We start from the raw sequence: 25,974 nt of genomic DNA, 5'->3' as shown, positions 1-25,974 counted from the left end.
TCAATCCAGCAACAGAAGAGCTGGATGGAGCACTGGATCCGGAAATATACGGTCCAGGCAGTCAGGAAGCTGCTACGGGGAGTCCATCAGAAGCCGGGGCATGTCTGCATACCACTCTCTTCTGGGCCAGTTGGGGTTGAAAATCCACCATGCCAGCAAGTCTAGCCTTGACCGAAAGTTGCATAGGACAATACAGAAAGAGTCTAAGTGTAGTGCACCGCCTCGAACATGGCCATCAGACCCAGGACCCCCATACAGAATCGCACTGTGTGCTGATCATTGGCTTGGAGGATTTGCACCTGAACAGACAGAACCTTTACCAGGGATTAGACATGTGCAATTAGTTTTTTTCCGAATCGAAATTTCGGATGTATCCGAATTGCAGATATAACGAATGCAAACGAATCCGAATTTACGATTCTTTTTTTTGGACGAACTTTCGTTGCAGCCAAGTGACTTTTGAGAACAAAAAAACTTTTTTTCCTCTTCAATGTCACTTTGCTGCAACGAACAAACAAAACGAAATTCCGTACGGATTACCGCTAACGCATTCCGAAACGAATTGACTTTCGGACCCGAATTCCAAAAAACGAAATAAAGCAAAATCCGAATCAAAACAAAACACATTTTTTGCTGGTGCACATGTCTACCAGGGATCGAAACACCCGAGACTGGTCTGTATCCAAGGGAAGATTCAGGTACTCCATATGGAGAGTGGGATCCAGCGCTGACTTCTGAAAATTTAGGATCCACTCAAAACGGTTTTCTGCAGTTTACTTGGACCGGGCTTTTAGCAGAAGGCAATCCGAGTAGCCCACATGGACACCCTGAAAACAAAACAGGGCAAGGATAGGAGCCAGCAGTTTTTTGAAGATCCGTGGGGCCATGGAAAGGCCAAATGGAAGTGCCACTAAATAGAAATGTTTCTCTACCAAAGCACTCACCTTTTCTACAGTCCCCTCCTCTATATTTAGCTGGTGGACGTGAGGAAAGGGAACCCTATGTAAGCTCCAAGTCGCTCTATTCAAACCTTACACAGGGCTGAGGACCATCTATCCACCCCCATACAATAGAACCAGACCAAGCACTAGTTCTACGACATGGCAGCTAAGGTAGTACGTCACATGCGCCTCCATATCCTGAAGTACCAGGTATCTTCTTTGCTTCAGGCAGAGTGCAGGAAAAGTATGTGCCGTCAGGGAGCAAGGGAGGGAGGGAGGGGGCTCTCTTGTCTCTTCACAATAGTATAAATTAGAAGCACCACTTTAAATAAGTAATGTCAATCAGTTGCTTTCCCCTTTGCTTGATGTATGACGCAAGGACAGGGAGAAGCAAACCAAGTGCTTCCCCTGCTTCTAGTTATCAGGGAGTTCTATTTGACTGGATTTGAGTGATTTAGAGCTTACCCCGGACTTTTGTTTTCATTTTCCGTGGCTAAACAGTGACAGGGCAACGCAGGAAAGGAGAGTATGTAATGCTGGGGAATGGGGTAGTAAAGCGCAGATGCATCGCCATGCATGGACAAATGCACAGCTTCATTTTAAATGGGGGGCACGTAACAGACATGGTTATTCACAAAAGAGTGAAGAGTTTGGAGAAGTGAACCATCTAGACCTAAATAGCTGATTTGTACAATTTCTCCAATCCAGCTCACTTTCCAGTTCAGCTATGTTGTCCTAGATTGTTCCCTTCTCCTGCCTGCTCCAAACTCTTCACCCTTTTGTGAATAACCTGAGAGTCTGCTGATGGCCCACCACTCTGGCAAGGTATACTTACCGATCAACGCTGCGAGTTAACTCTGGTGTTGGTGCTTACATGGGCAGCTCATGTCACTGGACGGTGCCATGACAATGTTTCAGCCTGTTGACTGGCCGCTCAAGCACGATCATTGTCACATGGTTGAGCTTACAAAGGTGAACCCCATACACAGAAGTACCGTTTCATTATAGCAAGAGAACAAGGGCTCCAATGGGGCAGGTGGTAGCAAGGGAGCATGGTTTAGCGACTATACCTTGCCGGGAGGGTGTATTATTACAAGACACTGTCACTTTGCCCTGTTCGGCAGACTGACAGTGTCTATTTAACATTGGGGGGGGGGTCTGTTCACAATAGTATAAATTAAAATTAGAAGCACCACTTTAAATAGGTAAAAGCCATAAGAGATGAAAGATCACACTACAAATGTTTTTTGTTCGGAATTTATTGTGACATGATGTAAGGATCACAAGATACAAGGGATGGTGACACCACTTGTAATTGATGCAGAAGGTGGTAACTAAACAAAAAAGCTAATTTTCATTAAAAAACAAAAAAAAACAAATTGGGGGCTGAATATCTTTACATTGTCTCACCACAAATCACAGGCATTAAACTCTACATTTCCACATAACCAAATCCCTAATTCATTATAGAAAAAGGTTATTTCCATTCCTGTAAAGCCCTCTAATACAATATATAAAATACAAATAGATTATGTCAAACAGAACGTAACTTTTTTTTTGCATGTTTCATTTCTTTTGTTCCCTGCGCAACTTAAATTAGGTTCCTTGTTGGTTAAACAACCAGACAGAGAGGTTCTGCAGGTCCATGGTGCTGAGCAGAGGGAGAAGGGGTGCAACAGTATTCTGCCTGGTAAAACACTGACATGGGCTCGGTGCGTTAAATTGCCAAGCTTCTTTAAAAAAAAAAGTTTAGTTGTTGACGGCCTTCCCCAAACCGGTGCCGAGAGCAACCACGGGTGTGTACAGTGTTCGGCAGCCACACAGACCGGTCGATGGAAGAATCCGGCTTCACCGGGTCTGTTCAACTGAGACAGAAAAGAAAGAAAAGGCTTGATTACAAAACAGGGAGCAGACTGAACTGAAAAGGTGAAATTGTACAGGAAAAGGTAACTAATGTAATTTAGCAAAACTGAATAGTGCAAGGGTCCTTAACGTCATCAGCGAGCATATATGTGGTAGCACAGCGGTGGACTTTAAAGCCATGCTACCACACACAGTATATGCACACAGCTGGTGTCACCGTTCTGTGCTGGGAGAGCATTCACTCTGTGCCCCCAGCACTGTGACTTCACTGATAGCTTGCAGCCTGTAGAGACCATTGGGAGTCAGCAGGGTGGGCTCTGAATCACATGATCACTGTGATAACTAGGGATGCACGGATACCAATACTAGTAGCGGTGCCCATACCGAGAATTTGAACGAGTACTCGTACTCACCCAAATGCTCCAATACCTTTCCCGATACTGGAACTTCTGGTCAGAGGGAGATTTCCTCTGACCAGCAGTGCTGCGAGGGAACATGGAACCAGGAAGCTGATTGGCTGGGAAGCCGGCTTCCCAGCCAATCAGTGTCGAGCCGGGCAAACAAATTTGATAATATGGCAACACGACCCCCACCCTGCAGAAATCATTCCCCTCGCATAGATCCTTAGCAGCAGTCATTACCGTACCAGTCCCTCGGCCAGCTGGGCAGACACTGCTCTCTAAGCTCTCAGGGATCTGCCCACGTCTCCTGTGTGTACAGCGCCTACGTGATCGGCCCCCAGCCTGCTACTGGATTTAAAAATGAGAGCGCTTGGCAGTCTGTGCAGTAGCAGGCTGAGGGCCGATCACATGGGCGTTGTACACACAGGAGACGTGGGCAGATCCTGGAGAGCGGTGTCTGCCCAGCTGGCCGAGCGACTGGTATGGTAATGACTGCTGCTAAGGATCTATATGAGGGGAATGAGGTGCCTGCAGGGTGGGGGTCGTGTCACCATATTGTCAGATTCGTTTGGCCGGCCTTGATACCAATTGGCTGGAAAGCCAGCTTCCCGGCCAATCAGCATCGAGCTAGCCAAACAGAATAAGCAATCAAGAAGTCGGACAGTGGGTAATGGCACGCCGCCCGACTTCCCGATTGCTCGGGAAGCCGGCTGTATGCTACCGGAAGTACCGGTATCGTCGAGTACCGAAATATAAATAATCATTACTCATACTCGATACCGAAAAACCGGTATCGGTGCATCCCTAAGGATAACCAATAATAGTAATCCAGGAAAGGCCTCCGGCTTTTATATTTAGTTAAGAGGCTCAGCTCCCTGGGGCTTTACGATGACAAAATGCCAATGGTTTGCCCAATATGTTACTTTACCCCCTTTACCAGGCTGTTGAAATCATAACTACCAGCATGACCTCAATGTCAATACCTTAGTTTTACTTTATATATGGATAGCTGGGAATAGAATAGCTGAAAACTAGACCTGACTAATATAAAATAAACGTGTTACTTTTCCTACTAAAGGCCCGATAGGCAATGTGTATAATGCTCACACTTCCCATAGATGTAACTGGAACAGAAAGATCACACTGAAATGTGTGTGGGCACATGATAATTAAACATCACTCACTGTACGAGGAGATGTCAATTTCATCAGGAAGTTCACTAATGTTGACCTCAAACCGATCTTGAACCTCGTTTAGGATCTTTGCATCCTGTTCGTCTGAGACAAAGGTGATGGCCAGACCTTTGGTCCCAAACCTACCAGCACGTGCCACCTAGTGATGGGAGAAAACAAGGAAGTTTTAAGAGCAACTCTGGTCTGAAAATGTTCACACAACTTATTAGGACAGAACAATTAAGATTTTTAAAAATGGCCCATGCAGGCCAAAGTCACAGGTGCTCTTGGAAGAACCCCCCCCACTGGTATTTCCCTTGCTCATCATTCCGATGGAGTCCTAGTTCTTTGTAAGTAAGAACCTTTTCCTCCTCCTCATGTGAGTTTTGACTCTGCCAATTGGCCGCTTAGGCCCAAGCACTTCGTGCTAGGAGGAGAATACATTCTCTATACCTGGAAGAACTGCGTATTTACTAGGGATGCACCGATACCAATACTAGTATCGGTACTAGTATCGGTGAGTACTCGTCCAAATGCTCCGATGCCTAGCCCGATACTTCCGGTATCAGGAAGACGAGCAGCGCGTCATTACGCGCTGCCCAGCTTCCTGATTGGCCGGGAAGACGGGCAGCGTGTAATGACGCACTGCTCGGCTTTCTGATTGGCCGGAAGCTAGCCAATCAGGAAGCAGGGCGCCGTGTAATGACGCGGAGCCCAGCTTTCTGATTGGCCGGGAAGCCAGGTTCATGCACCCTTGTCATCTCATGAAGAGGGAGCATGGAGCCGGCTTCCCGGCCAATCAGGAAGCTGGGCGCCACGTCATTACACAGCGCCTGGCTTCCTGATTGTCCAACTTCCGACCAATCAGGATGCCGGGCAGTGCGTCATTACACGCTGTCCGGCTTCCTGATTGGCCGGGAAGCCGGCTCCATGCTTTCTCATCACATAGTGACGAGAAGCATGGGGACGGCGTCCCTGCTAATCGGGAAGCCTGGTGTGGAGTCTTTACACGCTGCCTGGCTTCCTGAATGGGACTTACGGTACTCGGTATCGGCGAGTACCAAAAAATATATATCGGTACTCGATACCGAAATACCGTTATAGGTGCATCCCTAGTATTTACAGAGGGCAACACCAACAGAGCAGCCGGAGAGAGCAGGGAATGTATCAAAGCATACTCTGTAGGCGCTGAGACTTAAATGATGCGCTGCCCTTTTATCTTTTCTAGCCTAGATGTTTTAAGTACAGTGCTCATTAAGTTAAAAACATACATTTGATCAATCCAGCAGTAAGAACGTCCCCAATACCAGAGACACAAAATTGTCATGCCCTGGAGAATATGCAGAGCCGTGTCACCCACTGCGGAGTGCTTCTGCCTGCAACTACAAGTGAACACATGCCAGCTCTATGCGGCCAGATATTGAGAAGTGACGTTATTGCCAACACTGCCTTCCGGACAGCCCTTATGTATCAATCTTCAGTGCTAACCCCGACTTCTTACTTGTCAAAAGGAGAGCGTTCAGGAAGCACAACTTTTACAGATAAAGCCCCCTAATGACATAATCAGTGCTGGCAACATAAAGTGACCGGAATGATGCCACCAATGCAGGTTCTGAGTACAAGAAATAGGAGGAGAGGAAGGCAGAAGATGGGCAGCAATTACAGTTATGAGCATTTATTACAGTAAGAAAGTGAATGTAACTAGCATTGGGAGAGGTAATATGCTGATTTCATACAAGCTCAGGCCATGAAGTGATTGAGTTGCCTTTATAAAAAGGATTCTCCGTATCTGAAGCTGAGACAGGCTACAAATCTGCAATTGAACCAATATCCTGAGCATGACCTGCCCTGGAGTCAGTGAAATGCTTTGTTACCAAGAGAAGGAAATGAAGCATAAAGTTCATACCCTGTGCAGGTAGGTATCAGAGTCTTCCGGCATGTCATAATTAAAGGCAATGTTCACTCTCTCAATGTCCATGCCTCGGCCAAAAAGATTGGTTGCGACCAGGATCCTGCGCTGGAAATCCTTGAATTGCTGGTAACGGGACAGCCTGAAGGTGAACAGAAGATTAGAGAGTGCATCTCATACTCACAGAGCTCACATCGACTAGCACATCATCTCTCAGCCCCCCCGGACTTCATATCCCCAAAACAGAGGAAGTTATGAATCTCGGGCCCACCTCTCCTCCTGCTGCATCCCGCGATGAATAGCGATAGCTGGGAAGTTTTGTTCCACCAACAGCTGAGCCAGAGCGATACATCGCTGGACTGACTTCACAAAGATGACCACCTGCAAACAGTAATGTGCACAACTGAGCAACAGCCTTGTACGTCTTCGCAGCTTATAACACCACCGCATATGTAAAACTAGCAGAACATATTGCAATCTGACTGTACCATCTCACTGGACTTACCAACATATGTGCAGTGCACATGTACAACTTACAATCTGATTCTACAATCTCCTTTAGATCTGCAGACAAATATGCAGTACAAGGGCCTTTCTGACTGGATACAAACTGAAATGATAGTGTTGGTGGTCACATGCATAACATGCAAGGACATACAGAGATTGTACAACCAGATTGCAATGTGCCTGGCAAGCTTGACAGGTATACCCTCACACTACAAGCTAATGGTAAATCTAAAGTGACACAAAACTCTAAAGTTAAATCTATTGCATTTAAGTACCTTAACTATTAACAGAAATGTATCTTATTTGTGTATCACTCGGCTGTAGATCCTCAAATCATCTCTGAATTGGTGCTGACACTGACCTTCCTTCTGGAGGGTGGCTACTATTGTTCCCCATGGTCCCTGTGTGTGTTGTAAGTAGTCACCGCTCCAAGCTCCCTCCTGTGATGGACTACAATCTCATATTAAGTTTACTAATTTGTACCGAGATTGTAGTCCATCCCGGGAGCACGCTTGGAGCGAGGACTACTTTACAACACAGACAGGGACCATGGGGAACAAAAGTAGCCACCCTCCAGACGGAAGGACAGTGTCAGCACCAATTCAAAGATGATTTGAGGATCTACAGCCGAGTGATACACAAATAAGATACATTTCTGTTAATAGTTAGGGTTCTAGAATGCAATAGATATAACTTCTGAGTTTAGTGTCACTTTAAGTAGGAGAAGGCTAGCACCCGTCGGCTTTTTATTATTGTGTCTCCTTGGTGCAGATTTTCACTTACTTCCTGTCCAGTAAAACATCGGACCCAAAACAGAACATAAGGGGAAACAATTTCTATCTGAGCCTCAGACAACTGTAAAACATAATAGGGGGTTCTAACCGTTCCCCGATGTTATCGAAAACTAAGAAAAAAAAAAAGCTTTGAATACACATACACTTACATAGAGGTTCAGGTCAGTCCTGCATTAGATACGGCTTCCCAAGAAATATGCTCAAGTTAAAAACAAATTGGGCTCCAAACCACTGGCCCGCATTGGAAAAATAAAAGCCAGGATAGGCCAGTCACACGTCCGGCTCTCCGCATATCACAGACCTCTCTTCTGTGTTAAGCAGTGGGGTACTGAAGGCTTCACGCCACAGTCTGCCCTTTTTAGATTGGACCATACAATGCAGATCGCATAACCTTATGGAGTATAACTGAGTGGATAGCTGCATCCGCTTCCCATTATACCCCACTAGGTTATGCATACCATGGTTAGCACATAAAAAAAAAAAAAAGGTTGACATTGGTGTGAAGCCTTTTGTAACCCACTACTTAACACAGAGCTCTCTCATTGGAGGAGACCCAGAACATGCAACTGACCGGACACATGGCTGGGCTCTCCCTGCCTTCTTTTTTCTTGGGCCCTTTCACACTACCCGGTCAGGAGGTGATCCGTGCATGGACCCTCTCCTGATCAGAGCAGTACAGATTGGATGTCACCGTTCTGTGACATCCAATCTGTGTCCAACCAGTTTTCCCCTCCATCTTGCGATGTCGGTCTATGAGGAATTGGATGTAAACAGACATGTGTCCATGTACATCAGATCACTCCCGATCCAGCACAATCAGATCCGGCACAATGGAACACCGTTCTGTTTGTTTTTCCGGACCTAGCCGAAGCCTGGTGCAACCGGATGTAAACAGACACCCGTCCACTTAGATCTGGCTGCCTATAGACTTACATTAGGCATTCGATCGGGTCCACCTGAAAAACTGACAGGTCACATGACTGGGCGCTCCTCGCTCTCTTTTATCTTACTGTACAATTCATTATTATTGGGCTCAATCGACACTTTAAAGCTCAACTCCAACCAAATTTTCAATTCTGGTTTGGATAAAACATTTTTTGTTGCTGCGCCCCTATTCTGGAGAATTTCCTTCACTATAAAAGTGATGGAAAACCTCTCCTGTAGGTACACAGACAAAAGCATGCGTGAATCACATTTACAAATACATTTTTTTTTAAATGTAAAAAAAGAGAGACTACCACTCCTCTCTTCAAACTGAACAATGCGAATAAACAACATATTTTTCACCTGGTTGAACTCCAACAGGTCCAGGAGATCAAAAAGTTTGCGATTTTTCTCATTGTCCTTGAGCTTGACGTAATATTGTTGGAGTCCGTGAAGAGTCAGCTTGGTCTCGTCATCCACAAAGATTTCCATTGGCTGAAGGAGGGGGGTGGGAAATTAAGGGTTAAACAGTAAGGGGAGGGGCCGGCTTTCCTTAAAAATCTTTGAGAAGTCCTATTACAGGGTGAGGCGTGATCAAGGTGGATTCCTAGATGACCTCTTACGTGGACTAAGATGGCATCTTGCACAGACTGTCATGGCAATAACGACCTGCACTTCAAATATATAAGCTATGGTCCAAGTAAACAGAATATTAAGGTATTGGGTCTGCACCAGAATAATACAGCAAACACTGGCTACCTAGGAGGATTTTAGGACTACAGTGGAAAGATTTGTTTCCTTAAGCTGGCCATACACCTATCCATTTTTTACGTTGCAGGCTGAAAGCAAAAAAAAACAGCGCGTCGATCGAGGAATCGCCGCTGTTTGCATTGTATTCTGACAGGAGCCGCCGACACCTTTCAGAATAACCAAACAGAGCGGGCAGCTCATTGGCTGCCGGCTCTGATCGTAGGAAGATTTTCTAGCACGGCTCCTTCATATCAGCTGATCAAGGATTGCCGGCTGATAGGGAGCCGACAGCCCCACACACTGCAAATTGCCGCCGGTACAATAGCCAAAATTCAACCAGGGTATGGGCACCTTTTAGCTTCAACCAGACGCCCTTGCAAGATCATTAACCAGCTGTGGACACTGGGCGCACTACACACACATCCAAAAAACCCTTCATGAAAATACACGGGGCGTGTGCAGTATGTCCTTGTGCTGCCCCACAGCTGTGTAAACACAGCCAAAAAGCAAAGCATCTGACAGTGTTCAGACTTGATTGACAGAAGTATCATTGTTACTTTTTATCTACTCCATTTTAATTATCTGCAGATCAATAGGGAAACAATTCCTTATAGAAATGATGTTGATAAAGCAACCTGACGAGAAGAAAAAAAATGTTGGTTCCTATTTAACCCCTTAAAAACCCTTCGTTTAATCTAGTCGATCCCAATTAATGCTTTCTTCCCCTACCATTATTTTACGATTTTATTTCTATTTTTCTAACCATTATTACTTCAACTTATTTTATTTGTTGTGTTTGTTTTCTTTTTAGTGTTACTAAAAAGTAGAAGTATTGGGAGAGTAAAATGTGCTCTCCCAATAGTTTGAGCCGTGTGTGACACTGCAGCAGTCACAAGTCAGTTCTATAGATCGAGGACTGATTGATCACAAACTACTGATCATTCAATTCATGGTCTTCTCCCTGCAGACAGCAAGTACAGACACCGCTCCCCTCAGGGATTCCCCCCTCCCCTCAGTTCCCCCATTGCTTATTGAAGGGACAGACAGGGGCACAGCTGGCTCTGGCTCTAGAGAGGCAGAGCCAGCGGGGTGGATCCTGATACATCATCGGGATCTTTCCCAGCTGTGGCACGCCTCTGCGCTTTTAGCATACAGCAAGCAGCAGCCCACTATATGCTAACTTTGGTTCACAGGAGGACTTTAGTAAATGTTCTCCTATGACCCAAAATAGTACTATAGCCAAGAAAAGTTTGGCCACAGTTCTCTTTTTAAAAAAGTGCAAAATAGAAAAAAAAAAACCCCACTTATTTCATTTGTAAACAACTTGCCCCAGAATCATAATTTCACTATCATTCAGTATACTTTTTATCTACAGTCACGTTTTTGTTTTTTTTAACTAGCACTAAAAGTAGTTAAAAAGTGTTTGTTATGTTTTTGGTCTATGGATTGCATAAAAAATAAAATGTGACCAAAAAAAAAAAAGCATTGCTTGTCCTAAAAAAAAAAGCAAAAACAGTCATCTGAAGTAATGACAAAGTTATTGTCGAACAATTAGGCCCACAGCTGTAATTGCTCTGGACCATAGGGGGTGTGCAGGGGAGAGCTAAAGTGTTCATTAAAAAAATTGCGTTGTTGCCGCATAAAGCAGCGTGGGCTCAAACACAGCAAACGTTTAAAATGCTCCCCCGTCCCCACAGACTCTTTTTTACCAATGGAGAACTCTGAAGTGGGAACTCCGGAAGAAAACTTGCTACTGTAGCCCTTGCAAGAGCCAAAAAGGTGATCGCACAATAACTAAATATCAGTTTACTTACTGGGACATTTTGGATCCTCTGGTCTACAATAAAAGTTTACTCAAGTTAGCCAACCTCCTGTATGAGAAGTCTCTGAAAGAAGCAGCCAATTCCTGACCCGCAGACCACCTACAAGTTCCACAACCAGAAAGCAAACAGGTCCAACATGTGGCACGTGTCAGGGACGTTCAGACGTTTGTAACACAAGTGTTTGTTACAAAGTGATTACAATTCCTACCATTCTGTTGGGAATGGGTAAGAAGTATTGAATGACTTTCTTTATTTTGCTTATAGCTATCTCTTAAAACAGGAATGTTGCAGCTGTTTCTTCATTGCAACTCTCTTTTGTTGCAACTGTCAGAGCGACTGGTTTCCCAACTGGGTCTGTGATTGCCCGTTTTGACCCAAAATGAATAAGAGAAAGTGAGGTGTGCTTGGCAGCTGCAACCAGAGAGAAACAACCTTCAAGGATAGACATCCACCTGTTTTAAGAGGCAACAGAAAGGAAGTAATAGGCCAGAGAATGGTATTCCAGCAAAATGCCATCTTATTCCATTTATAGGGATTGGTAACTTAAAGAATCAAATCACGTTTTACACAAGAGAAAGGCGGCTGACAAACATGCACTCGAAGCACATAGATCTTTCTCCAGGCATCCACAACCCATCCCAATACTAAACACAGAAGGCCAGTACAGAGAAGGGTACACAATGTCATTCATGGTCATACATCTGGGGTAGGCGTCATCTCTCATACACACAGAATTTCACAAATACTTGTATCTTCTAGCAGTGATAAGACATTCGGGAAGGATTGATGAAAATTAGGGGATTAGATCTGTTACAATACAATATTCCATTTCTGTCAAACATTTCAGACTGCAAAGTAGTTCTGAGTTGTCGTTCTATTAAACCAGAAATCCACCAAAATGTTAGGCTACATTCACGCGGGGCGTTCTGGGAGTCCTATGGCAAGAACCTGCAGATTCTTGCGGTAGGAATGCCAGGCGGCCCTGTTTCGGATGTGGCCGCAGTAACCATTGATGTTAAAGGAGAATTATGAGGTGAGTGAAAATCACTCATCCTCATAATCTGAGCCGACCTGTGACAATGAAACTGTCACAGGTTGGCTCAGTAGATTGGGAAGTGAGCGAAAAACATACTGGCGCTCGCTCACTTCTCGATCTATACGTGCAGAGAGCCGTGACTGTCACTCACGGCTCCCTGCGTTGATTTTCCCCCATCCGATCCTCCAGCGCTGACTGGCGGAACGGACGGGGGAGGGTACAGCTGGCTCTGCCTCTAGATAGGCAGAGCCAGCTGTCACTCACGCAGCTGGGTGTATCCAGACAGTATTGTTGGGATCCGTTCCGGCTGCGGCGTTTCAGTATACTGAGCTTAGGGTGACGGGAGGACGCTAGTTTGTGTCCTCCCGTTACCCTTAGGAGAACTATGGGGAAACGCCCTAACCCCATAGTTCTCCTTTAATGACTGTGGCGATATCTGTTAGGGGCGTCTGCAGCTGACCAATGCAGGCGCCGTCACTCTGTAGTTCACTTCAATGAGAACAGCAGCCACATCTGAACAGAGAAACCTGGCATTCTTGCCACAAGAATCCGTAGGTTCTTGCCACAGGGATCCCAAAATGCAGCAAAGTCCCTGTATGACTGTAGGCTTAGGGTGGAGGATTACGAGTATACAAGATTCACATCCGGCCCTTGGTTTCTCTGAAGGGCTGACCACAAGTACAGGACAGAAAGGAATCTGCAATAAGTCCTGTGCTTGCTGCCTACAGCAACCGAATGGATTGTTCCTTTCAATCCTCCCAAATATACAGGTAGAAAAAAAAAGAGGAATAAAAGCAGGAAAATAATTTGCTTCAGTGGACAGAATGTACAACCCTCATTTCAGACGGTTTAAGTGACACTAAACTCAGGAGTTAAATCTTAAAAATACATTCAAGTCCATTAACTATAAACAAAAATGTATCTTATTTGTGTATCACTCGGCTGTAGATCCTCCAATCATCTCTGAATTGGTGCTGACACTGTCCTTCCTTTTGGAGGGTGACTACTTCTGTTCCCCATGGTCCCTGTGTGTGTTGTAAAGTAGTCACCGCTCCAAGCTCACTCCTGTGATGGACTACAATCTCATGTTTAGTCTACTCATTTATATTCAGATTGTAGTCCGTCACGAGCGTAAGCATTGGAGCGGTGACTACTTTACAACACACACAGGGACCATGGGGAACAGAAGTAGTCACCCTCCAAAAGGAAGGACAGTGTCAGCACCAATTCAGAGATGATTGGAGGATCTACAGCCGAGTGATATACAAATACAATAGATTTTGGTTAATAGTTGAGGTACTTGAATGCATTTTAAAGATTATTTAAATACCACCAAAAGAAAGCTCTATCTGTCCCCAAAAAAGGGTATAAAATTCATTTCAGTACAGCGCTGCATGACGGAATAAATGTCAAAGTACCGCAGCGCTGAATACTGAAAAATGGCCTGGATGGGAAGGAGGTTTAACACCGCGGATGTCAACTGGTTAAAAGATGGACGTTGTTTTCTACTTGGTCACTAAGGAGCTTATGAATGAAAAGTGTACAAGATGTGTAACAAGAACATTTTTTGCCGTCCAAAGCAACTGTTCATATTTCAACTATCACACATCAACCCCATTAAGAAGCCAAATAATAGTTCAGCTCAGAAAAATGTCTGCCACTGCCAGTCAATTTAGAATTTTCATCATATATAATGGATGCACCAAGATGCCAAGCCAGGCTGACACAACAGCAGAAAGACCTGAGAATTGTATAAAATTATGATTTTATTATGTAAATTAGATTGTTGGCCCTTTTGTAGTTAAGGGTTTGTGTACACCAGGGTTTGTTTGTTGCTACCCTTTGTCAGAGCTACTACAGCGCTGCACATTTTTAGGGCCACCAAAATCAGCTTCATCTACTTAATGGAAGTCTTATTCTGTGCTACGTCAACATGTTTCTTACATCAGGTTTGCCGCACTCTGCACTCAAACAAATGGTTCACGTTTTAAGAGGGTGTCTAACCCAATTCATGTCTCTACGATCTGAAAAGTGCCAGGCAAGGGAGGAGCATTAAAAGGAGATCTGCCATCAAATGAAATATTAGGTGAATGGACCTGAATGAAGACTGTGGACAATGCTCCTGTACATGTAGATAAATGGTGAAAGTGCCATTTAATCGTCTCCTAAGATTAGGTCACGGGATCTGGCTTTCCTGCTTCCTAGCAGAATGGATCACTGTTGTATTTATTGTCGCTCCCCAAAGTTTAGGCTGGTCATACACTGTTCTATTTTTTTCGTTCAGCCTGCAAGGCTAAGAGAAAAAAAAACATCGAACAGATTCCTCCATTAACACTTAGGAGCATTGATCGAGGAATCTCCCACTGCTTTTGGTTGATTGGCTGAAAGTGCTGATTGATCAAAGCCTTTCAACCGCCACCTTTGATCTTTTGACCGAACGATGCCGGCAAGAAAGGCGCCAACAGCGGCACTCACTGTGTAACTTTCAGCTGGTTTATGAAGAACTGGATGCGATTTGCATTGTGTATGACTATCTTTTTGCTGGCCTTTCCTTCACTCTCCCATGGCTCCGTTTGACCTGTGTTTGCTGCAAGAGGACACTGAGGACAGTCTTCCTGCCCTATGGGACAATGCTGGCTGCTTGAGCAGCCAATTACTCAGAACCTGAGCTGTCACATGGGAGAAAGAGGAAGGCATCCCATGCTCCACCATACCCAGGAGTATCAGGTATGTCACGGATACTCCAAGTGAATGCAGCAGTGGAGAAATGGGTATGAGGCAGCTGCTGAGGCTGCCAGAATGTCCAGGTTTTCATGGGCAAAGCACACCACTTTTTTGTATTAAACCCTAGCCAACAGCTCTTTACGGGTTCATAAGGCAAGAAGGGTTTCCTGACCATGTGATCACTATGACTGGCGGTCACACTGATCATGTGATCGGGAGCCCGTCCTACCGGCTCCCGACTGTAAGCCGTGAATGGCAAGCGTCAGTGACAGCTCAGTGCCAGTGCTGCAATTGACCACCCTTCCAGCATAAAACAGTGATGATAGCCGGCATAGAGCTCACTAACATGAATGGCACCCCAAACGCACCTCCAGGCCACATAGAACCGCTAACAGCAAAAAAAACAAAAAAAACTTGAGTGACAATACTGTAGGAAACACACAGTTCCCTGAATCATATATACAGCTTATGTATCCATTTTAAAAGACCATTTCTACACCGCCCCTCTATTGCCATTCCCAATATCTGACCGCTCATCGGATGACTAGAACTAAGGAATGTTGAGGGCAGATCCTGTACCTAAAGGGAAAGGGATTGGATTAATATTTGTTCTGTTTTGACTTTTTTTTTTAGTATTTCTTGTATTTGTCACTTTTTACTCTTGAAAACAAATAAATATAATATTTCCTGGCCCAATTGAAGATTATATACGGTAACAGAGAGCCAGTGTACACAAACCTTTAGAAAACAGAGTAATTGCATACAGGAGGAAGACCGTAATCACACGTCAGTACGGGTACTTGTCCACAGGTTCTAGCAGGAAATTATCTGCTCGTGTCTTTCTCCACGTCAGCCTGGCTGTGCACATTCTTTGTACCAATACCACATCCTCTCTACAGAAAAGGCTTATATATTCAATGCTAAAATAAAGTCTGAGGACTAGTTTGCCAATACTGCAGATACAAGATCCCAGGAAGCTGCAAATGCCTGGCATGTGCACATGAAATGTACCAAAATTAAGAATAAAATTAAAAATAAGAATCCCATCTGATTAGAACACTGGATGTTGGCGTCCAATGTACAAACAAAAGGACATTTTGCACAGCACACTGTCAGCGGTTACTTTACATTTAATACATTGCTATCAAATCTGGACAAATTCTGTAACTTCTAGAACAAGAAACAACCATTTAAAAATATGAAAATATATATTTTCATTTTGTTTAACATAGGACTGAAAAACTCGCCAAATCTGTACCCCCAACCGACAAGATCCATGTAATGTATATAAACACAGACCTCAGATCAGACGCTCCTGCGTGCCGAAACACTTTAAATCTTTTACTGCCCCGATTCAGCTCTGTGATTATAATGTAAATGTTCCTAGATTTGTCCAGAAAAGATCTATAAATAAGACATTTCATTTAAAAGAGAACTATGAGGTAAGTGTTTTTCCCCATAGTTCTCTTAAGGGTCACGGGAGGACATATTCTAGCGTCCTCCCATGACCAAAAGCTCAGTATATGGTGAACTACAGTTCGCTGTATACCGAGACCGCCGCAGCCGGGACGGATCCCGACATTACAGTCGAGATTAACACACTGTGCCTCACAATGCAGAAGATACATTTCGATTCATTTGAATGGCACCCCAAATGCACCACCTGGCCGCAATGTGCTCAACCGCACCACAAATGCACTGTACCGCAATGCCATGAGCTGCAGTTGAAAAAAGTAGTACATGAACTACTTTTTTCAACCGCTGTAATGCAATTGAAGTGCACAGTGGATGGGAGTTGCATTTGGGGTGCCATTGAATGCCAACGCAATGCACCTGCTGCACTGTAACTCTCAGTAGGTGCGTTGTACGGTACCATGTGATTAACAAGGGGGCTTGTTGTGAACGGACCCTTAATGCCATGTGGGGGGGTTTCTTTGAATGAAAGTTCAATTCTACTTTAAGGCCATTGTGCACACTATTATATATAGGTTCAACACAAACTACAAAATGGAAGTATCTGTAAAGAATAAGTCAAGGCAACTGGACGTGCTATATTTTCCTTGAAGACGTTCTTTTAGATATACCATGACCTGGATGAATGAGAACCTTCACAGACACACAAAATGGAAGGGAAAATTTGCATGAAAAAGTGCATGGTCACAGACAATAATATTCGGTATTTGCACCAGATCATGACAAGACAGCAAATCAAACCTGTCATTAGAATGCCATCAACCTGAACTGAACTTCCAGATGATATATTATATTAAAAAGTTCTGGCAGGTACTTCCAAGAAGTAGATTCAGCTCATCCATGGAGCCACGTAAGTAATCTGCTGATTGCAAATGCCAACTTTGTGATTGGGGGCACACATGGCAATGTCTAGGGCTATAAAACGTCCGGGTTACCTTAATGCATTAGGTCTTATGTCAAGATCAGGCTTGCCCTTAGAACGTTTAGTGCAATGACTACAAAGTGCAGCGACTACAAAGTGCAGCGACTACAAAGTGCAGCGACTACAAAGTGCAGCGACTACAAAGTGCAGCGACTACAAAGTGCAATGACTATATTCAACGTGCACAAGTACATATTAATCAGATTTGATTACTGATCCAACTATAGTCATTTGAAATGTAACCGGCAGCTTTGGGTTTCACACTTTCCGTAATCATGGCACTTTGTCTCATTTGAAAATTCGAATAGGTCTGACAATTACCATATAACAAATCAGAGGAGCTTGTATTCAAAGTACACCCAGACTTCCCAGCACACTGAATATAAAAGCCTTTCTGCAACACACATCAGAAAATCATACATAAGCCACAAAGACTCAATTTATAAAGCTCATATACTCACGCTCTACATCCAAGCTTAAATATGCCAATGTATGCACTATTCCATGACTACCGTCAATTCTAAATTATACAAACATGGACAGGAAACGTCCAGTATATGTAAAGATGAACACACCGGCATATATTTTTAGACACTCACACGGACTTGAGCAGCAGGGGAGATAATAAAGCAAAGACAGAGATGGGAAAGAGGAGTCCTGTCCCCTTGGAGCAAACTGCCTTTAGAATCTGCCTTTAGAATCTGAATAAATCCCCCTTATGAGCACTTCCATAGCAAAACCTGTTTCCCTTCATTAGGTAGCTGACCCCTTTCTGACTTCTGCCCCAACACAACACTTCTATTACAGGTCAGCCAACCTTGGTATCACTTCTGCCCAGAGCTATCCTGTCTGTGCATTGATGCCCTGTCTATTTCAGCTCTCCCTCTTTTTTGGCAATAACTAGTCCCCAAAAACCTAAGGAGTTCAAAGACCCCAAAGCTCACTTCGTTCTAATTGCAAAGCGTTCTATAAAAACAACTTAGAGAACTGATTAATGGCTCTTGTAGCTATATCACCCCACCGCCCTTTAATACTGCAAGCAATAACCGTGCCCGGTTCTTACTGGCAGTATACCACGCCTTCCCCTCCCATATGTTGGCACTGACAAACTTGGCCAAATTCAGAAGGCAAAAAATATATTTTAAAAAAATTTAAACAAAAAAACACAAAAAAACTGGAATAGGTCACTTTAGAAAGCCAATAAAAACGGTGACTGCCATGGAATAATAAAAGAGTTCATTAATAAAGGAAGCAATGTTGTGGCTTTAAAAAGAAAAAAAAAAGCTCTCAGTTATACAAGAGAGTCCTTTCCTTCAAAAAGTGGACCATTCCTCTATACAAAAAGTCCTGCAGTCACATAAAAATGCTGAATATTGGCACTTGGTGTGGCACAGGCTTGTGAAAGGTAAAAGCAGAGGTCAGTAATTTGGCACTAAAGTAAAATATTGGTGCTTTAAGGCTTGTGCCAATACATAATGCTCGGGCATAGGACTGACTTGCTTTTGTGCCACAAGAAAAAAAAAATGGTGGTAGAAATGTAACTGGTGTGCTGCATATGAATTAGATGGTACAGCACCAGCATTTGTATAGATATGTGTGGACAGGTGTCATTAAAGTGACTGCATTTAGAAGGGTATTTGGTTGTGTGACACTGGTGGTGTATCACACAGAGGTGAGCTGTAGCTGGCAATGGCTGATAACATTTGTGTTGCTGTGTCACAATGGGACTGACTGCTGGCTCTACCCTTGGGTAATGTGTTGGTGCATGACACAAGGGTTTGATTTCTGAAGCTGGCTATTGTAAAACTTGTGTGGAGGCCACAGGCTTATGGCTGCTGTGACACTTGGGCATGGACATGGTATTTTCTACATGTGTTATTGATGGTTCTACAGGGATTGCCTTTGATACTGAATAATGTGAGCCTTCTGTGTCACAGGGACTGGATGTCTGCTACTGGCTGGTGTGACACGTGTGCAAATGGTGTCACAGGGACTCGATGTTTGCTATTAACTGATGCACTTGAGATGGTGCGCCATATAGACTGGATGTCTGCTACTGGCTGGTGTGACACGTGTGCAAATGGTGTCACAGGGACTCGATGTTTGCTATTAACTGATGCACTTGAGATGGTGCGCCATATAGACTGGATGTCTGCTACTGGCTGGTGTGACACGTGTGCAAATGGTGTCACAGGGACTCGATGTTTGCTATTAACTGATGCACTTGAGATGGTGCGCCATATAGACTGGATGTCTGCTACTGGCTGGTGTGACACTTGTGCGAATGGTGTCACAGGGGTTGGATGTTTGCTACATAGTGACACGTGTGTGGATAGTGCCACGGGGACCTAATGTTTGCTATTGCTGAGTGACACACTTTTGCAGACTGTGTCGCTTTCTAGGAAAGGCGACTGCTTGTGCTTGCAGCTTCTTGTTCCCAGCGTCCCTCAGGAAGCATTCTCAGGCAGGGACAGCTGGAGGGGTTGTGCGTAGGGAAGAAGAGGAGGGATGTGAAGAGTCGGTTATTACATCTTGCATGAACTTGCGGCACACTGGGCGAATCTCCTTGCTCAGGGTAGCGCTGAACATCATGACCTGCTTCTCATGAGGAGTCATACGGAATATTTCCTGGACATCTCTGCGCATATCTGCAATGTGAATAAGCACCAGGTCACAAAAGAGGTTTTGTATCTTGATACGATAAGAAACCATTATCGACATTCCAGAATTATCACTTATAAAGCAACGAGGGCACCACAGTGTCTTAGAGGTTAGCACTTATGTCTTGCGGCACAGGGGTCCTTGGTCCGACACTTGGCCATGACGCTATCTGCATGGAGTTTGCATGTTCTCCTTGTGCTTGCATAGGACTCCTCCAGTTTCCTCTCACATTCAAATACATACTGGTAGGTTATGTCTTAATTGGTCCTTATGTGTGTGTGCGGGTGTAAAAATCCAACTGGTAACACTCTGTCAAGTGGCTAAAGCAGCTCTGGTACTCATTTCATTTTTGCCACAGCAAAAATATGGTCTGAATTGCACCAAAGATCACAACACAGTCATGGTAGTGGATGGATGGGATGGAGGGCATAAAGATTCTTCAGCACAAACCGAAGAATAGGACCCATATAGCGCTTTCCAATCAGCTTTGGAGATTCCAAGATTATATAAACTAAGAATACAAACCACCATCAACACCATTGTCATTTTATACAGCTCCCACTTCCCCGAGCCCATTCCATCCTCACCTAGCTGCTCTAACATTTTGTCGCACTCATCCAGGATGAAATGTTTGATGTGTTTCAGGTTTAGCGTCTTGTTTCTTGCCAGCGCCAGGATTCGTCCAGGAGTCCCAACCACAATGTGTGGGCAGCTTTTCTTTAACATCTCCTCATCCTTCTTAATTGCAAGTCCGCCGAAAAAAACAGCCACCTGGTATGCAAAAATCAGACGTTTTGCGTATTACCTTATGAATAGATGATTCTGACAGTTATCTTGAAATGAAAGGTTAGGGAGAGCCTTGCGGCAGATCTATATCCTTGAATCACCCCAAAGTTTTCTCTTTCCTATATCATGACACTTTCACCCATGTTGGCTCATAGCTTTATAATACTAGATGAAAAAGCAAAACTTTAAAAATAAGGAAATAATTCAAGGACGTAAGAAGCCAATGACTCCTGAACAACCATGGAAAATCCACCACCAGTGCTCTATTGATGCAACTGGCTTTATTCTAAACATCTGTTCTGAACTCATTGCAGTCACTTGCTTATCAGCCTTGCCAGTTTCCTGGATGTTGCCATCTGGTTGCTCTTACCTTTGCACAAATGTTGCCTGCCCTGACCATAGTCTGTTTACAGACCACATTGTTGGCTATCTGCCTCTAAGGTTAACTGTCAGCAGTGCGGCAATGTTACGGACTACAACCTGGAAGTATCACACAATGACGAACACAAATCCATACTTCTTTATAGGGCTTACACCAGCGTTTCTCAACCTTTCTTCAGTCACAGCACCCATTAAAAGGAGAACTATGGGGTCAGTGTTTTTCCCCATAGTTCTCCTTGGGGTAACGGGAGGACACAAACTAGCGTCCTCCCGTCACCCTAAGCTCAGTATACCTCCTACTCAAATATTAGAATCCCCTTTCCTTTCAATTCAAATTCTGCCCACCTTCTGCCCACCCATCAGAGTCTCCCTCTTCATATCAGAAACCCCCATTCTTACCTTCACAGATGGCATGTACTTGGAGAATCGTTCATACTCTTTGCTGATCTGAAATGCCAGTTCTCTGGTGTGACACATGACTAACACGGAGACCTGTAGGAAGATTACACCACGCGTAAGCCACGCACCAATGTCACACATATGTACATATTGTTAAGCCAAGACCTCACTCACCTGCCCTGTAACAGGCTCCAGCTGCTGTAGCGTAGCCAAGACAAACACTGCCGTTTTCCCCATACCAGACTTTGCCTGGCAGAGAATGTCCATGCCCAGGATGGCTTGTGGGATGCACTCGTGTTGAACTGTTGACAAGAACAATGAAGAGAATATTGTTCATATCTGTACTTAAAGCAGACACGAAATTAAAAAAAAGTGAAGATTTGCCATCATATAGAGAATATACATGTGTTGTACATCAGGGCCTGCCGTGCAATGATCTCCCACTTCTGCTTCATCCATTCTATGGATCTGTCCTTCCTGCACCCCTCCTGCCTTATCACTACCCCCCGCTAGACCTTTGCTCTCTGCTTGCATTTTTGGCCACAACTTCCACAGTACAGGTCCTCTTTAAAAGGAAACTTGTAGGTTCAATGCTGAAACTTGTAAAGTAACCTGTGACAGATAATGGCGATGGCTGGACCTTTAAAGCTGGCCATACACCTATAGATTATCTGCAGAGATTCTATGGTCAGATGGGAAAAGTGCAACAGATTCCTCCATCTATGCTAAACTGTGTGGATGGAAGAATCTCCCGCTGGGCCAAGCTTCAGTATCTTGCTGATCGACCCCGCTGGCTCCCAAAACACCTGAGCAATGCCTGCATCCAATCAGATTGTTCAGTTATTTTGGGAGCCAGCGGGGTCGATCAGCAAGATACTGAAGCTTGGCCCAGTGGGAGATTTCTCCATCCACACAGTTTAGCGTAGATGGAGGAATCTGTTGCACTTTTCCCATCTGACCATAGAAAGTCTGCAGATAACCTATAGGTGTATGGCCAGCATTAAAGCGGGCCTGTACCCATATCTTCAACATAACAAACACACCGTTAGAAATGTTTAGTAATGACAATCTACAAAACACATACTTCTAGATAATTGCCGGCTTTGTACGCGCTACACATGTTGGGTATCGCCGCGCACGCCGGAGTGAGAGCAATAATTCTAGGGCCAGTATTTTGGGGTATCTCTTAATTGATGACCTGTGGGGGCTTTTAAAGCGTCTTCTATGGACTTTTTGGGGTACTGCAGTTTTTTGCCATTTCACAGACGCACGCAATTTGTAACCTGGGCATGTTGGGTATCGTTTTACTCGTTGTAACCTCACCTTTTATATTTCATTTAAAAAAATTGTATTTTATTGTGTTTTGGGGCATTTAATACAATTTTTCACTAAATGTTGGGGTTTGATAAGGAGTTGCGCTAATATTGCGCAACATAAAAATTTGCAACTACCACCATTTTATTCTATACGGTCTTGGCATTCAGAAAATATATAATGTGTGGGGGTTTTAAGTCATTTTCAGGCCTAAAATGTGGAATATAACATGGGTGCAAAAAATTAAAAAAAGGCCTCAGTCATGAAGGGGTTAAAGGACTGCCAGGAAAACAGATGTAAAGCCCTCACCAGACCCATGAAGGTGGCTGCAGCCAACAAATCATCACAACAAACACGACTGATATGACAACGCTGCACGATTTCACCAATATAAAAGTGGAAACTCAGATTACTGCAAATACACATTAGTTCCCTCTTAACACTGCATCTCCGATACCATACAATACTAATGTACGCATACCCCTTCCTGGCGATATCAAACGTCTCACCGTGTATACGTTTGGCATCCCATTGGCCTCATTCACTCACCTTCAGACGGATGCTCAAATCCGCAGTCCACGATGGCACGAAGCAATTCGGGTTTAAGGAGGAAATCTCTAAAGCCAGAGCTGTGTATGGACACATAGGATCCTTTCATCTCCTTCTTGACCGGGAGGTCCTGGGTCTCAGCCCCGGCCTGGGTATCCACCTCATCGTCCTCGTAGTCCAACAGCTCATTGTCCACGTCCGTTTCTGCCATCTCTCGCTTGTACTTCGGATGATCTGCAGGCAAATCTACAAAGAAGAAGTGTAGTGTCACTTTAAATGCTTTTTGGGAATGTGCGAGGAGTGTTCTCTTCCGACAGCTGACCTTACCACAGATCCTGGAGGAGAATCCAACACTGACAATGAATGTTTTACCCGCCCCCTGCCCCGTTCGTTCCGCCAGTCAGCGCTGGAGGAGTGGACAAGGGAGGGGGGGAATCCCTGCAGGGAGCCGTGAGTGATGGTCACGGCTCTCTGCAGGGAGATGATCGAGAAGTGAGCGAGCGACGGTATGCGTTGGCTCACTTCCCGATCTACAGTTTCATTGTCACACGTCGGCTCTTCCTTTAACCACCTCCCATCTGCCGATCTTTGAAAGACGGCCGGACGGGAGTCTCCCGGATGCGGGTGGGCGTCTTTAGACGCCCTTCGTGCCCGCGCGGGAAAGTGCCTGGATTTTAAACGGCCAGCGATGGCCGTTTACATACAAGCGGTCCGGCGTCTGTGAAGGCGGCCGATCGCTTATATGATGGAAGTGAAGGTACGCCCCCCTCCTTACCTCTGGTCGCCGTCCCCGCCGCGATCCCAGGCGTCCATTCATCCATCTGTGAACGGAGGGAGTTCAGTACCCAATCTCCCTCCGCTCTCCTCCCGGTCTCTAAATGCAGGAAGTGATGTATATTACATCAGTTCCGCATTCCTCTGTCGCTCTCTGGTACAGAAACCGGAGAGAAGCTGATGAAGCAGATCTGTGCTTCATCAGCTTCTCTGGGCCCTAGGTGACATTAGGGGTCTTAGAGACCCCCACCCCCACATAGATGCGCAAAAATGCATTAGATGCACCAAGACGCGAAAACGACGATTGCTCCAATTATGCTCCATGTGTTACATATCGCCGCAAACGTCGCAATGAGAGCAATAATTTTAGGGCCATCAATCACTGATAACACTAAACTGATGAGTGGTAAAATCTTTTAAAGCGTCGCCAATGACCAATTTTGGCTATGGTGTTTTTTTGCGATTTCGCGGGGGCGTGCGCAATTTTAATGCTTGACATGTTTGGTGTCTATTTACCCGACGTGATCCTGCCTTTTATATTTTACCAAAAAATTGGGTAAAAATAAATGTTTCCTGAAATAACAAAGGGAAAACCATTTTTAAAAAAAAATATTCGGTACTTTTTTGTTATATAGTAAAATATAAAAACCCCCAGTGGTGATTAAATCCCACCAAAAGAAAGCTCTATGTGTCCCCCAAAAATGGTATAAAATTAATTCCAGTACAGCGCTGCATGACGGAATAAACGTCAGTCAAAGTATTGCAGCGCTGAATACTGAAAAATGGCCTGGCCAGGAAGGGGGTCTAAACACCCCCGGTCAGCAAGTGGTTAAAGAAGACCCCCTGGGACAAATTATATTAACTGTTGCAGTGGGGCTACCTGCGCTCTGCGAGGGTTAACTGCTCGTTTTGGTCTAGGGATGAAAATATAAAAGTTATACTCGTCGGATCATCGGAGGCGGCTTATTGTTAGACTGATCCCTGGAGCCTCCCCCCTACGCTGCAGTGGTCCCGAATCATCACGTTCTATACACAGAAGGGGATTTATACAAATCTGGAGCAGCAGCGCATGGCAACCAATCAGCATCCACCTTTCATTTTCAAACCTTAACTGAACAAACGGAAGATAGATGCTGATTGGTTGCCATAGGAAACTGCTCCAGTATTGATAAATTCCATTCAGGGTATAGGAGGTAAGGATGTTACCATCGTAGCAGTGGAGGAGGATGCAGGCTGGAGGGAGCGCTGTCATAGCCAACCAGCTCGGAGCATCGGGAGAGTAAAACTTTTTTTATTTTCTTCCCTAGACCAAAAAAGAGCTCTTCACGTTTGTAACTTTTTCCAGCGACATGAATTCTTCTGCTTGTGTGAACAGGGGCCACAGAAATGACTGGGTGCGAGTGGGGACTGGCGCCAGATCACTTCCATGAGTCGGTAAACTGTACCGACCTACCCCTCCCCCCATCCCCTTGCTCCCCAGACTCTGCTGCTGCCCCTCCTGTAGGCCCGCATTGTGGGTGTCAGTGGGGAGCTGGGAGAGAAACCGGTAAACATCTGTTCGCCGATCTCCTCCCCGCAGAAGGAAGTGACACTGACTGCATCACTTCCGGGTTCCTCAGCTGTCATTCCCCGACTACAAAAGCCGGGAAGAAGCTATTCATGCACGATCTGCGCTTGAACAGCTTCTCTGCAGTACAAAGGTGACACTAGGGATCTAATAGACCCTCAACGTCACCTTAAAGAGAACCCGTCAGCACTAATATGCTCTCACATGTAAACATGTGTTGGGTGCGCCTACGTACAAAAAGACATATTAGGTATCGCAGCGTGCGCCAGAGTGAGGGCCGATTCACACCATAAAGAGTGCTTAC

At 44.8% G+C, this 25,974-nt stretch overlaps 1 protein-coding gene across 1 annotated transcript; it reads right to left on the bottom strand.

The window, feature by feature from the left end:
- Positions 1-2,691: 2,691 nt before the first annotated feature.
- Positions 2,692-23,540, bottom strand: DDX39B (DExD-box helicase 39B). The gene is made up of 10 exons (XM_018564776.1): positions 23,330-23,540; positions 21,641-21,768; positions 21,467-21,559; positions 20,488-20,671; positions 19,769-19,887; positions 8,875-9,006; positions 6,558-6,667; positions 6,284-6,428; positions 4,390-4,537; positions 2,692-2,806 (listed from the first exon to the last, which is right to left on the bottom strand). The coding sequence occupies exons 1-10, from the start codon at positions 23,538-23,540 to the stop codon at positions 2,790-2,792; spliced, it is 1,287 nt and encodes a 428-aa protein (XP_018420278.1). The 3' UTR covers positions 2,692-2,789.
- Positions 23,541-25,974: the final 2,434 nt, after the last annotated feature.

Source organism: Nanorana parkeri, unplaced genomic scaffold (assembly GCF_000935625.1).
Source record: "Nanorana parkeri isolate BGI_ZX_2015 unplaced genomic scaffold, ASM93562v1 scaffold779, whole genome shotgun sequence".
NCBI lineage: Eukaryota > Metazoa > Chordata > Amphibia > Anura > Dicroglossidae > Nanorana > Nanorana parkeri.
This window is presented reverse-complemented; position numbering and strand designations above follow the sequence as displayed.

Coding starts and splice junctions, on each gene's coding strand:
- DDX39B (XM_018564776.1), bottom strand. CDS start 23,540: ATGGCAGAAACGGACGTGGACAATGAGCTGTTGGACTACGAGGACGAT. Junction 21,769..23,329: donor ATTTGAGCATCCGTCTGAAG/GTGAGTGAATGA, acceptor TCTTGTCAACAG/TTCAACACGAGTGCATCCCA. Junction 20,672..21,466: donor AGTACATGCCATCTGTGAAG/GTAAGAATGGGG, acceptor TTTGCATACCAG/GTGGCTGTTTTTTTCGGCGG.